This window comes from Chionomys nivalis, chromosome 20 (assembly GCF_950005125.1).
Source record: "Chionomys nivalis chromosome 20, mChiNiv1.1, whole genome shotgun sequence".
Classification (NCBI taxonomy): domain Eukaryota; kingdom Metazoa; phylum Chordata; class Mammalia; order Rodentia; family Cricetidae; genus Chionomys; species Chionomys nivalis.
In genome coordinates this window covers 248,188-260,828 of record NC_080105.1, presented here as the reverse complement: position 1 = coordinate 260,828, position 12,641 = coordinate 248,188, and the positions used below count along the sequence as shown (strand labels likewise).

Genomic DNA, 12,641 nt, shown 5'->3' with positions numbered 1-12,641 from the left:
GAAATAAATGTATTGGCAATTTTATAGTATAGCTCATTGTATTATGATTCAAATGGAAATATGAGTTAAGGCATATTGTTTCCTTGACTTCTTTTTTAAAAGAATGACTTTCAAATGTTATTCACTTATCTGAAATTTAGGTATATGATTTTGTGATAATTTAATAATCATAAAAGCACTTTATTATTTACATTGTTGTTTTGGTTTAAAACATAGAGGATACATTACAAATTCTTCAGGAGTACATATGTATCAGCTTATAGATGGAAATTACCTTTCATGTATTCTAGAACATTCACAATGTTCTTCAATATTATGGTCTTCCCAATTATATCCTAAAATATAGTGACAGAAAAATGTATGATATATATTAAAAATTGTAAAAAAATTTGGTTACCATTTGAAGCAAAAGTTAAAACCATGCCTGTTTTTTTTTACCCATTCTTTTTCAATCATATTACAAAAGAGCATCATTAAACAATGAACAGTTGTCCCCTTATTTGAAACATAAAAGATAATTCAGTCTTACCTATAGTCGTGAGGTTTCTGTAGGTCTCCAGCATCACATCTTTGTAGAGACTTTTCTGGGAAGGATTCAGCAAAGTCCACTCTTCCCAAGTGAAGTTGACATGCACGTCATAATAGGTCACTGCATTCTAAAATGTCCCATAAATATGTACAACAGAAAGTATGATTTTGACAACACTGTAAAAGTGTACTTCTTTGACAGTATAGTCATATAATTCTGGGGCTTCCCATATTTATTCCATGATATAGACATCATAATTTAATCACCAAGTCACGTTAGAAGCAAACTGATCCCGAAGTTCACCATTGTTATTTCTGAACTCTTTGAATGGGATATCACCTTGCAAGAGAAATGCCTACTAACCAACAATGGAAGATACATAAACAGATAAACAGTACAGAGTACAGATAAGAGAAATTGTATGAATGATTAATTTCTGACTACAAAAAAGAAACATGAGATGAAAAAGCTGGATATATTGAATCATGCCTCTAATCCTTGTACTCAGAAGACAGAAGCATGTATGTCTATCTACCTCTGAGTTGAATACCAGCCTTGTCCATGCAATCACTTCTAAAGCAACCAGAAATACATGTTACATGTTAAATACCTCTTGCCCCAATTTAAACTGCAACATAAATAAGATTTGACTAAAAGGTACCATGTGTTTATAAAGTTACAAATAGACAAATGAAAACAATAGCAATTAATGTGCTGATTACAAATAATCAACACAGAGCAGGAAAGATGGCAAAACAGTAAAGAGTCATCCTGGTCTTGCATACAAGTGGGCTCAAGGACTTTCATGGGGGATTGTAACTATCCATTATTCCAAGTTCAATTTTCTTTTTTTTTTTTTTTACTTATTTATTTATTTTTATTCTTTTTTAATTAAAATTTCCACCTGCTCCCCATATCCCATTTCCCTCCCCTCCTCCCTAATATTGCCCTCCCCCCACTTCCCTCCCCCTATCCCCACTCCTCTTCTCCTCCCCCCACTCCATTCCCCCTCCCTCTCAATACTGAAGAGCAGTCCAAATTCCCTGCCCTGCGGGAAGACCAAGGTCCTTCTATCTACGTCCAGAAAGGTGAGCGTCCAAACAGGCTAAGCTCCCACAAAGCCAGTTCATGTATTAGGATCGAAACCTAGTGCCATTGTCCTTGGCTTCTCATCAGTCTTCATTAACCGCCATGCTCAGAGAGTCCGGAATCAACCCATGCTTATTCAGTCCCAGACCAGCTGGCCTTGGTGGGCTCCCAATAAATCAGTTCCACTGTCACAGTGGGTGGGTGCATCCCTCGTGGTCCTGATTTTTTGCTCATGTTCTCCCTCCTTCTGCTCCTCATTTGGACCTTAAGAGCTCAGACCGTTGCTCCAAATTGAGACTCTGTCTCTACCTCGATCCATCGCCAGATGAAGGTTCTAAGGTGATATGCAAGATATTCATCAGTATAGGATAGGGTCATTTCAGGTTCCCTCTCCTTAGTTGCCCAAGGTACCAGCTGGGGACATATTCCTGGACACCTGCGAACCCCTCAAGAGTCAAGTCTCTTGCCAACCCTAAGATGGCTCCCTTAGATAGGATATATACTTCGCTGCTCCCGTATCCATCCTTCCTATATCCCAACCATCCCAATCCTCCGAGCTCCTCCCATCCTCCCCTTCTCATATTTCTCATCCCATTTCCCCTTTGCCCCATGCCACCTCACCCGCAAGTTCCCAGTTTTTGCCCTGGAATCTTGTCTACTTCCCCCTCTCCATGCGGATGACTATATGATTTACTTTGGGTTCACTTTCTTATTTAGCTTCTATAGGATCACACATTATATGCTTAATGTCTTTTATTTTATGGCTAGAAACCGATTATGAGTGAGTACATCCCATGTTCCTCTTTTTGAGTCTGGGATACCTCACTCAGGATAGTGTTTTCTATTTCCATCCATTTGCACGCAAAATTCGAGAAGTCATTGTTTTTTACTGCTGAGTAGTACTCTAATATGTATATATTCCACACTTTCTTCATCCATTCCTCTATTGAAGGGCATCTAGGTTGTTTCCAGGTTTTGGCTATTACAAACAATGCTGCTATGAACATAGTTGAACAGATACTTTTGTCATTTGATGTGGCATCTCTTGGGTATATTCCCAATAGTGGTATTACTGGATCTTGGGGTAGGTTGATCCCAAATTTCCTGAGAAATCGCCACACTGATTTCCAAAGTGGTTGCACAAGTTTGCATTCCCACCAGCAATGAATGAGTGTGCCTCTTTCTCCACAACCTCTCCAGCAAAGGCTATCATTGGTGTTCTTGATTTTAGCCATTCTGACAGGTGTAAGATGGTATCTCAAAGTTGTTTTAATTTGCATTTCCCTTATCGCTAAGGAGGTTGAGCATGACCTTAGGTGTCTTTTGGCCATTTGAATTTCTTCTGTTGAGAATTCTCTGTTCAGATCAGTGCCCCATTTTTTTATTGGGTTCATTAGCATTTTAAAGTTTAGTTTCTTGAGTTCTTTATATATTTTGGTGATCAGACCTTTGTCTGTTGCAGGGTTGGTGAAGATCTTCTCCCAGTCAGTGGGTTGCCTTTTTGTCTTAGTGACAGTGTCCTTTGCTTTACAGAAGCTACTCAGTTTCAGGAGGTCCCATTTATTCAATGTTGCCCTTAATGTCTGTGCTGCTGGGGATAAACGTAGGACGTGATCTCCTGTACCCATATGTTGTAGAGTACTTCCAACTTTATCTTCTATCAGGTTCAGTGTGTTCAGACTAATATTGAGGTCTTTAATCCATTTGGACTTGAGTTTTGTGCATGGTGATAGATATGGATCTATTTTCATTCTTCTACACGTTGACAACCAGTTCTGCCAGCACCATTTGTTGAAGATGCTCTCTTTTTTCCATTGAATACTTTTAGCTCCTTTATCAAAAATTAGGTGTTCATAAGTTTGTGGGTTAAAATCAGGGTCTTCTACTCGGTTCCATTGGTCGACTTCTCTGTTTTTATGCCAATACCAAACTGTTTTCAATACTGAGGCTCTGTAATAGAGTTTGAGGTCAGGGATGGTAATGCCTCCAGATGATCCTTTATTATATAAGATTGTTTTGGCTATCCGGGGTTTTTTGTTTCTCCATATAAAGTTGATTATTGTCCTCTCAAGATCTGTGAAGAATTTTGCTGGGATTTTAATGGGGATTGCATTGAATCTATAAATTGCCCTTGGTAGAATTGCCATTTTTACTATGTTGATCCTCCCTATCCAAGAGCAAGGGAGATCCTTCCATTTTCTGGTATCCTCCTCAATTTCTTTCTTCATTGACTTAAAGTTCTTGTCAAATAGATCCTTTACTTCCTTGGTTAGGGTTACCCCAAGATATTTTATGCTATTTGTGGCTATCGTGAAGGGTGATGCTTCTCTGATTTCCATCTCTGCTTCCTTATCCTTTGTGTATAGGAGGGCAACTGATTTTTTGGAATTGATCTTGTATCCTGCAACGCTACTAAAGGTGTTTATCAGCTGAAGGAGTTCTTTGCTGGAGTTTTTGGGGTCGCTTATGTACACTATCATATCGTCTGCAAATAATGAAAGTTTAACTTCTTCCTTTCCGATTTGAATCCCTTTGATCCCCTTATGTTGTCTTATTGCTATTGCTAGAATTTCAAGCACTATATTAAAGAGGTATGGAGAGAGTGGACAACCTTGTCGTGTTCCTGATTTTAGTGGAATAGCTTTGAGTTTCTCTCCATTTAATTTGATGTTAGCTGACGGCTTGCTATAAATAGCTTTTATTATAGTTAGGAACGACCCTTGTATTCCTAATCTCTCTAAGACCTTTATCATAAAGGGATGTTGAATTTTGTCAAATGCTTTTTCAGCATCTAATGAAATGATCATATGGTTTTTTTCTTTCAGTTTATTTATATGATGGATTACATTGATAGATTTTCGTATGTTGAACCAGCCCTGCATCTCTGGGATGAAGCCTACTTGATCATAATGGATAATTTTTCTGATTTGTTCTTGGATTCGGTTTGCCAGTATTTTATTGAGTATTTTTGCATCGATGTTTATGAGTGAGATTGGCCTGTAGTTCTCTTTCTTGGTTGTGTCTTTGTGTGGTTTTGGTATCAGAGTAACTTCAGCTTCATAAAAGGAATTTGGCAATGACTTCTCTGTTTCAATATTGTGAAATACATTAAGGAGTATAGGTATTAGGTCTTCTTGGAAGTTCTGGTAGAATTCTGCATTGAAGCCATCTGGACCTGGGCTTTTTTTGGTGGGGAGGTTTTTTATAACAACTTCTAATTCTTCGCGACTAACAGGTCTATTTAGATTGTTCACCTGGTCCTGGTTTAACTTTGGTATATGGTACTTATCTAAAAAAGTGTCCATTTCTATAACATTTTCCAATTTTGTGGCATACAGATTTTTGTAGTAAGATCTAATGATTCTCTGAATTTGCTCTGAGTCTGTGGTTATGTCTCCCTTTTCGTTTCTGATTTTGTTAATTTGCGTATTCTCTCTCCGCCGTTTGATTAGTTTGGATAGGGGTTTATCAATCTTATTGATTTTCTCCATGAACCAGCTTTTTGTTTCATTGATTCTTTGGATTGTTTTCTGTGTTTCTATTTTGTTGATTTCAGCCCTCAATTTGATTATTTCCAGTCTTCTACTTCTCCTAGGTGAGTCTGCTTCTTTTTTTCCTAAAGCTTTCAGGTGGGCTATTAAGTCTCCAATGTGTGCTTTCTCCGTTTTCTTTAAGTGGGCACTTAATGCTATGAACTTTCCTCTTAGCACTGCTTTCATAGTGTCCCATAGGTTTGAGTATGTTGAGTCTTCGTTTTCATTGAATTCAAGAAAGACTTTAATTTCTTTCTTTATTTCTTCCTTGATCCAGGTGAGGTTCAGTAGTTGACTGTCCAGTTTCCATGAGTTCATAGGCTTTCTGGGGATAGCATTGTTGTTGAATTCTAACTTTAATCCATGGTGATCCGATAAGACACAGGTGGTTACCGATATTTTTTTGTAACTGTGTAAGTTTGCTTTGTTACCGAGTATGTGGTCTATTTTCGAGAAGGTTCCATGAGCTGCAGAGAAGAAGGTATATTCTTTCCTATTTGGGTGGAATGTTCTATAGATGTCTGTTAAGTCCATTTGATTCATTACCTCCCTTAATCCTCTTATTTCTCTGTTAGGTTTCTGTTTGATTGACCTGTCCATTGGTGAGAGAGGAGTGTTGAAATCTCCTACTATTAGTGTGTGTGGTTTGATGACTGCCTTGAGTTTTAGTAACGTTTCTTTTACATAAGTGGGTGCTTTTATATTAGGGGCATATATATTCAGGATTGAGATTTCATCCTGGTGAATTGTTCCTGTTATGAGTAAAAAATGTCCATCTCCATCTCTTTTGATTGAATTTAGTTTGAAGTCAACTTTCTTAGAAATTAGTATGGCCACACCTGCTTGTTTCTTAGGTCCGTTTGCTTGATAAACCTTTTCCCAGCCCTTTACTCTGAGTAGATGTCTGTCTTTGTGGTTGAGGTGTGTTTCTTGTAAGCAGCAGAATGTTGGATCCTGTTTTCGTATCCAATCTCTTAGCCTGTGCCTCTTTATAGGTGAGTTGAGTCCATTGATATTTAGTGATATTAATGACCAGTGGTTGTTAACTCCGGTCATTTTTCCTTTCTTTCTTTCTTTCCTTTGGTAGTAGAGTTTGTGTGTTTCCCTTCTTCATGTTGTGCTGGTGAAGGGTCTTTAGATGTCTGAGTTATTGTGGGCATTGTTGGACTCCTTGGTTTGTGATTTTCCTTCAATTACTTTCTGAAGGGCTGGATTTGTGGCTACGTATTGTTTAAATTTGTTTTTATCCTGGAAAACTTTGTTTTCTCCATTTATAGTGAACGAAAGCTTGGCTGGGTATAGTAGTCTGGGCTTGCATCCATGGTCTCGTAGTTTCTGCAGTATATCTATCCAGGACCTTCTGGCTTTCATGGTTTCCATAGAGAAATCAGGTGTAAGTCTGATAGGTTTACCTTTATAGGTAACTTGACCTTTTTCCTTTGCAGCTCTTAATATTCTTTCTTTATTCTGTATGTTTTGTGTTTTGATTATTATATGACGAGGAGATGTTTTTTTTTGATCCAGTCGATTTGGTGTTCTGTATGCTTCTTGGACCTTCAAAGGAATATCTTTCTTAAGGTTGGGAAAGTTTTCTTCTATAATTTTATTAAATATATTTTCTGGACCATTGAGCTGTACTTCTTCTCCTTCTTCTATCCCTATTATTCTTAGGTTTGGTCTTTTTATTGTGTCCCAGATTTCCTGAATGTTTTGTGATGAGAATTTGTTGGTTATGCTGTTTTCTTTGATGAGAGTGTTTATTTTCTCTATGGTATCTTCAGTGTCTGAGATTCTTTCTTCTATCTCTTGTAATCTGTTGGTGGTACTTGTCTCTGTAGTTCCTGTTCCTTTATTCAAATTTTCCATCTCCATCCTTCCCTCGGTTTGTGTTTTCTTTATTACTTCCACTTCGTTCTTCAAGTCTTGAACCGTTTCCCTTACCTGTTTGATTACTTTTTCTTGTTTCTCTTGGTTTTCTTGGGTATCTTTGAGATATTTATTCATTTCCTCTACCTTTTTGTTTGTAATCTCTAATTGGTTGTGGCAGTTTTTCACCTCCTGTTTAAGGTCCTCTATTATTTTCATAAAATTCACTTTTGAGTCGAATTCTTCTAATTCTTCTGGATTAGGGTTTAGACTTCTCATTTCGGGATTCCTGGATCCTGGTGATGTCACGTTGCCTTTCAAGTTGTTGGGGGAATTCTTGCATTGGCGCCTGCCCATCTTTTCCTTCAAATGGAGCCAGGAGAGGCCTGATGTCTTGGGCCAGTCTTTGCTGTGACTAACTCTCTAGGGGTATCTCCTCAGTGTAGGGGCAGGAACCGTTCCCTTCCAGGTGAACTCCTCAACACCAAAACATGGATGCGTGGTATTCCAATGACCCGCGTAAAGAAGGCCGAATGCAAGGGGTCGGGCGGGGTCCAGTAGAACACAGGCGACACTGCAGTACAAGCTGGAGGTGCCTGCGCTCCCTTTCGGGGGTTGCTGAGGCCTGCCCGCTGCTCTGGTTGGGTAGCCTTAGTGTAGGGGCGTTTGTGCTCTCTACCCGGACCGTCCGCCCCAGGATAGCACACACTCACCCGTCCCGATGAAACTTCTTGGCACCTACACAGGAACTTCTGGATGCCCCAATGAGCCAGGGACTAATGGAAGTAGGGCGCAGGCAGAGCAGGTCCAGCAGATCACAGCAGAGACTGCAGCCCCAGCAGCAGGGGCCCGCTTTCCCTGGCGGGGACCTTGAGGCCTGCCCTCTGGTCAGGGACTCACTGCTCTGGGTTGGTAGCCTTAGTGAAATGGCAGGAAACTGTTCCACAGCTAAGGACCTTGCAGACAAGGCAGGTTTGGGGGTGGGGGTGGGGGCGGGAGTGTAGGAGAGCAAGCCCTGCAGCAGGAGCTGGGGGAGGGGTGTTTGTGCTCTCTACCGGGACAGTCCGCCCCAGGATAGCACACACTCACCCGTCCTGATGAAACTTCTCGGCACCTACACAGGAACTCCTGGATGCCCCAATGAGCCAGGGACTAATGGAAGTAGGGCTCAGGCAGAGCAGGTCCAGCAGATCACAGCAGAGACTGCAGCCCCAGCAGCAGGGGCCCGCTTTCCCTCCCAAGTTCAATTTTCTAGTACCATCTTTTGATCAATGTAATGAAGGACCAGGTACTCACATGGTGCATATCCATGCATACAGGTAAAATATTCTTTTTAAAATAAAAATTCAAAACAAACTAAATAGGCAGAAAGAAGGTTATGCACCTGCAAGCCTATGACTCAGAAGGCACAGCCAGTATTAATGTCATGAATACATACCATCCTGGAAAAGATAACGATACCATCTGTAAATTTAGTGATAGAGTTTATGATGGTGGGTAAGTAATGACAGAAAGCTGACTGATTAATTTCAACCATAACACAGTAGGCACACGGAACAGAAAATGGGTTGAGGCTATAAAAACTCATAGTGTGGCATTCCCCTTTGTATGCTGTGATTGTCATTGATTAATAAAGAAACTGCTTTGGGCCTATAACAGAGCTATAGGACAACTCTTAGGTGGGTTGGGAAAACTAAACTGAATGCTGGGAGGAAGAAGGCGGAGTCAGAGAGAAGTCACGTAGCCCTGCAGAAGACAGATGCAGAGAACTTTATCTTGTAAGCCACAGCCACATGGCAATACACAGATTAATAAAAATTTATTAAATTAATATGTAAGAGTTAGCCAATAAGAAGTTAGAGCCAATGAGCTAGGCAGTGATTTAATTAATACAGATTCTGTGTGATTGTTTTTCGGCTTAGCAGCTGGGAACTAACAAGCAGTTTCCCTTAACAAACATGACCAGGTGGCCAAATAAAATCCACTTAAAATCTTAGAGAGCTTGAAAAGGAATTCTAGACACTAAAATATGAAGTTTAGCCACATTTCTTTCCCCAAATGGGCTTTGCTTACTGGTCACATGCTTTGGCACCATTAAGAGAGGTTTTCCTGATTTAGAGGTAGCAGAAAAAAAAGATGCACCATTTTGAAATGCCAGCTTTCAGGGCTTTGCTGCGAGCGTGAACTCTGACTCTTTCTGGTGGACCAGTTATGGTGTCTGTGAGAAGATTGCTAATGGCAACTTAGACCCTGTGTATGCCTGAAAATGGGGCAATGTACATGGCTCTTGGAAGCAGCAAATATGCCTCTGCGATGTTGGACTTTGTGAATGAAACAGGCAGGCCGTATTTGCTCTACCAATGGCACAGCTTAAGTTTATAAGTGCTTAGCATTTTAAGAAGCACACTCCTGAACAGGAAAGAATAACAGATACACAGTAGGACAAATTTATACATAAAAGTCCTCTAAATGAGACAGAGTGTGTTAAAAATGTACATACAGCTGGGAGAGAAAAGGAAAAATAATATAGTTATAAAAAGATGTAAATGGTTTATAAAAAATGAAGTCTTTAAAGAGAAAGAGAACAGTCATAAATTCAAAGAGTAAAGACAATAAAATAAATATAAAAAAGTAATAGAATAAAAACAAATAACCCATGTAAAGATAGACTATGTACAGAGTGTCTGAATTATGTATATTATTTTGTTTTCTTTGAATTTTTGAGTGAGGAAATAAAAACATTTTCAAACCAAATGCAACTTTTTTTTAAAGAAACAGTGTATGATTTATATTATACACCTAAAGCAACTTGTTTGCCCTGATTGATTTATAAGCCGCAAGGATTTTAGAAGTTTATCCCTGATTTTGTAAATGTTTATGTGTGAGAAAGAATGTCTCCCATGTGTATACAGGTGACATATAAGAAAAGAGGGTGTGAGATCCCCTGAATCTGGAGTATGCAGTGGTTCAGAGCCTCCCAACTTGGATATTGGGATATGAACAGGCCTAATAATTTCAAGTCACTGAAAAACTCTTAAAATATAGACTGGTATGAGCTCAGCATCACTTCAGCTATATCACTCTGGTTATCTATGGGGGAAAACCTTTTACAAATTTATAAAGCTACTATGAAAATCATCCTTGATCCAGGTGAGGTTCAGTAGTTGACTGTCCAGTTTCCATGAGTTCATAGGCTTTCTGGGGATAGCATTGTTGTTGAATTCTAACTTTAATCCATGGTGATCTGATAAGACACAGATGGTTACCGATATTTTTTTGTAACTGTGTAAGTTTGCTTTGTTACCGAGTATGTGGTCTATTTTCGAGAAGGTTCCATGAGCTGCAGAGAAGAAGGTATATTCTTTCCTATTTGAGTGGAATGTTCTATAGATGTCTGTTAAGTCCATTTGATTCATTACCTCCCTTAATCCTCTTATTTCTCTGTTAGGTTTCTGTTTGATTGACCTGTCCATTGGTGAGAGAGGAGTGTTGAAATCTCCTACTATTAGTGTGTGTGGTTTGATGACTGCCTTGAGTTTTAGTAACGTTTCTTTTACATAAGTGGGTGCTTTTATATTAGGGGCATATATATTCAGGATTGAGATTTCATCCTGGTGAATTGTTCCTGTTATGAGTAAAAAATGTCCATCTCCATCTCTTTTGATTGATTTTAGTTTGAAGTCAACTTTGTTAGAAATTAGTATGGCCACACCTGCTTGTTTCTTAGGTCCGTTTGCTTGATAAACCTTTTCCCAGCCCTTTACTCTGAGTAGATGTCTGTCTTTGTGGTTGAGGTGTGTTTCTTGTAAGCAGCAGAATGTTGGATCCTGTTTTCGTATCCAATCTCTTAGCCTGTGCCTCTTTATAGGTGAGTTGAGTCCATTGATATTAAGTGATATTAATGACCAGTGGTTGTTAACTCCGGTCATTTTTCCTTTCTTTCTTTCTTTTCTTTGGTAGTAGAGTTTGTGTGTTTCCCTTCTTCAAGTTGTGCTGGTGAAGGGTCTTTAGATGTCTGAGTTGTAGTTCCGCAGAAATTTGAGAATAGATCTACCCCTGGATGTTGATATATAGTCTTGGGCATATACCCACAGATGAACCATCCTGTAGTTAGTTTTTTTTACTCTTTGGCTCTTTTGGAAGTCCACCATCTAGCTCCCAATTAAATCACATGGAGTATTATTCTTACCTATTAATGCCCAGCCTTAGCTTGGTTCTTGTCAGCTTTTCTTAATTTAAATTATTCTATCTAACTTTTGCCTTTGGGATTTTATCTTTATTCTCTATACCTTTCTTTACTTCTTTTTTAAAAAATATTTATTTATTTATTTATTTATTTATTTATGTATACAATGTTCTGTGTGTATGCCTGCAGGCCAGAAGAGGGCACCAGGCCTCATTACAGATGGTTGTGAGCAACCATGTGGTTGCGGGGAATTGAATTCAGGACCTTTGGAAGAGCAGGCAATGCTCTTAACCACTGAGCCATCTCTCCAGCCCCCATTTTTACTACTTACTCTGTGGCTAACTGTGAAGCTAGGTGACTGATCCCCAACATTCTCCTCTTTCTCTTCTTGGTCCTCAATCCTCCTCTCTTTCCCCTTTTATTTATTCTCTCTGCCTGGCATCCCAACGTATCCCATTCCTGCCTAGCTATTGGCCATTCAGATCTTTATTAGACCAATCAGATGTTTTAGGCAGGCAAAGTAACACAGCTTCACAGAATTAAAAATGCAACATAAAGGAATGCAACACACTCTTGTGTCATTAAACTAACATTCCACAGCATAAATGGATGTAACACATCTTTAATCAATGTTCCACAACATTTTCCCTTTTGTCTAAATAAAAAATGAAAGGTTATAACTTTTAACTTTCTCCACAGCTGCCATTCCCTTTGCATTATCATTAAAAAATTGAAGTTGAGACTAAGGCTACCAACCCAGAGCAGTGAGTGCCTGACTAGAGGGCAGGCCTCAAGGTCCCCGCCAGGGAACGCGGGCCCCTGCTGCTGGGGCTGCAGGGTCTGCTGTGCTCTCCTGGACCCGCTCTGCCTGCCTCCTACTTCCCTTGGTCCCTGGCTCATTGGGGCTACCAGGAGTACCTGTGTAGGTGCTGAGAAGTTCCATCCAGACGGGTGAGTGTGGGCTATCCTGGGGCGGACTGTCCCGGTAGAGAGCACAAATGCCCCTCCCCCAGCTCCTGCTGCAGGGCTTTCTTTCCTACACATATGCCCCCACCCCCACCCCCAAGAATGCCTTGTCTGCAAGGTCCTTTGCTGTGGAACAGTTTCCTACTCTTTCACTAAGGCTACCAACCCAGATCAGTGAGTGCCTGACTAGAGGGCAGGCCTCAAGGTCCCCGCCAGGGAACGCAGGCCCCTGCTGCTGGGGCTGCAGGGTCTGCTGTGCTCTCCTGGACCTGCTCTGCCTGCTTCCTACTTCCCTTGGTCCCTGGCTCTTTGGGGCTACCAGGAGTCCCTGTGTAGGTGCTGACAAGTTCCATCTGGACGGGTGAGTGTGTGCTACCCTGGAGCAGACTGTCCCAGTAGAGAGCACAAACCCCCCTATACTAAGGCTACCAACGAGAGCAGTGAGTGCCTGCCTAGCGGGCAGGCCTCAGCA

The 12,641-nt window shown here is 40.3% G+C and overlaps 1 protein-coding gene across 1 annotated transcript in view; it reads right to left on the bottom strand.

Moving 5' to 3' along the window:
* Positions 1–270: 270 nt before the first annotated feature.
* The window catches only part of LOC130863110 (zinc finger protein 431-like), a 70,187-nt gene continuing 57,816 nt past the window's right edge, over positions 271–12,641 (bottom strand). The window contains exons 2-3 of the mRNA XM_057753031.1: positions 530–656; positions 271–335 (exon numbers count right to left, since the gene is read on the bottom strand). Of these exons, the coding sequence (XP_057609014.1) occupies positions 271–335; positions 530–656 (192 nt within the window). The remainder of the gene's footprint in view (positions 336–529; positions 657–12,641) is intronic.